Raw genomic sequence first — 1,992 nt, forward strand, 5'->3', positions numbered from 1 at the left:
GCAGATGCAGTACACCACGATCCCCGAAAACACGGCCCCCATGACAAAAGCAAGAATAACAGCAATGGCCAACAGGGTGACTGGCACCAGCTGATCATGACCTTTCAGGTAACTCTCCCGAATCACTCCTGCAATAGACAGCATACAGAGGTTAAACAAACTAAAGGCAAAGGAGGAGCGGGGAGGTGGGGGAGGCTACTTATCATTAACTACTTTATTCAAAGGCGTGCCCTGGGAGGTTGCTTTGTGTTTTGCAGGGGGATTTTGTTTATCAGCTTGTTCAAATTTGGAGACATACTCTACCTGCCAGCTACATCATCCATGTGCAGCCTTCAGATTTCAGTACAGCTTTCAGATCTGGAGCTGAAGACTACAAAGGTCAGGAGTCGAAAGGGAATTTACTTGCAGGACAAGTACAATTGTTTTGAAATCCTAGCCCTGGTCAATTCACACTGACTTCAGCAGATCTTTTAGCTCTCCTCTGACATACCACTCATTCCTCACCTTCCTCTTTCTGATCTCCCCTAGGCTAATACCACCTTATTTTTACTATCATAAGTCATTGATACTCAAAAGCCCTTAAATGGAGGAGAGGAGATAGAATCTTGGTGAATACCAGAGAAGTGTATCCCATATTGTTTAAGGCTTCTTTCTCTGCTCTTCATTCTGTTATCTTTGTCATGTGTTTTATAAGTCAGTGTCACATGCCTGGGTTTCAGAAGGGTGCTTGAGTAACTATGAAAGATAGAGCACAATGCTGAAATTTATTGAGCCTGCTAGGTGACTGTCCTTGCTATTTTAATTTTAAAAGCTCTCTCTTTTCTGAACACATGAATAGGTTGACCTCTGTGCTGAAGCCTATGCTTTCTGTTCTAAAAGACCTGACCTGGTGCCTCATCCTGTGGTCAGAGGTCACTGTCAAATCCTACCTGGCCGTCCAAGCACCCCCTGTCTGAGGAGGCACCTTTGGCTGAGTGCACCTCCTCCACCTGAAGTGCCTAATGCAGCATTAATGAACACCCTGAATTTCCAAAGTAAGCTTTTTTCCTGATATGAGCACCAAGCCAGCAGCAATAATGAAACACAAGCAAAAAGCCTGTAATTTTTTGTTGTTGTTGCTTGTTTGACTTTTTTTTAAATTTCTGGTTTTGTTCTCACTGTTTACAAAGAGCAGCCACAGTTTGACAAGGAACTGAAGGAACATCTCTCCCACCTCTTCTTCCAGAAAGGGCCCAAGTGCCAGGGGATTAAAAGCTCCACATGCTCAAAGGAAATGTAATAGTTGCCCTTATTTCAGAAGAGACAGCAAGGCAGAAAATACGACTCCAAGGCTCTCTGAGACTTTATGAAGATACAAAACTTTCACCTTGTTAAGCAACTCCTAAAATAAGGTTTTTTCGTGCTTTTTGTAATTACACAGGTAATTACAATCCAGAATTAGAACCAAACTATGTTAAAAGAATGTTAAAAAGTTGCCACTATCTCACAGAAGCCTTTGATAAGTATTCTGGCCAGATATAGTATTGTTCCCATTTTTCTCTCCCAAGTTGATTGCAGCACTTAGGTGGGCAAGAGATATTTGCATACAAGAGACGAACTTTATATTTAAAAAAAAACCAGCTCTTGAAATCATAAGCACCTACATGTGACATCACAGCTGGGTGCCACACAAATTATTGTGCTACGATAATACAAAGGATTATGATTTCACAAGAAGAATAAATAGCAAGAGCAGATGATCACTGAAGAAAATATGATCTGGCATTCACATAAATGTCCTAATAGTAAAATGTAAGGGCAGGAAAGTAAAACTCAGAAAACAATATATAATTAGAAACAATCTTCAAATTAAGTGTTTCTAAGAGAACTCTCTTTTAAAGCCCAGAAGCCTCTTCAGAGGCAGATTCTTCTATTCTTTGTCATCAGCACTTAACAAGCAGCAGTAAAACCTTATTCTGTAATTTAAACACATGCACAAAATTGCTGTATGTA

General features: G+C 40.5%; 1 protein-coding gene across 1 annotated transcript in view; it reads right to left on the reverse strand.

The window, feature by feature from the left end:
* SEMA6A (semaphorin 6A) overlaps positions 1–1,992 on the reverse strand; it is a 48,404-nt gene that overhangs the window by 1,626 nt on the left and 44,786 nt on the right. The window contains exon 13 of the mRNA XM_005430352.2: positions 7–128. Within this exon, the coding sequence (XP_005430409.2) occupies positions 7–128 (122 nt within the window). The remainder of the gene's footprint in view (positions 1–6; positions 129–1,992) is intronic.

This window comes from Geospiza fortis, unplaced genomic scaffold (assembly GCF_000277835.1).
Source record: "Geospiza fortis unplaced genomic scaffold, GeoFor_1.0 scaffold962, whole genome shotgun sequence".
Lineage (NCBI taxonomy): Eukaryota > Metazoa > Chordata > Aves > Passeriformes > Thraupidae > Geospiza > Geospiza fortis.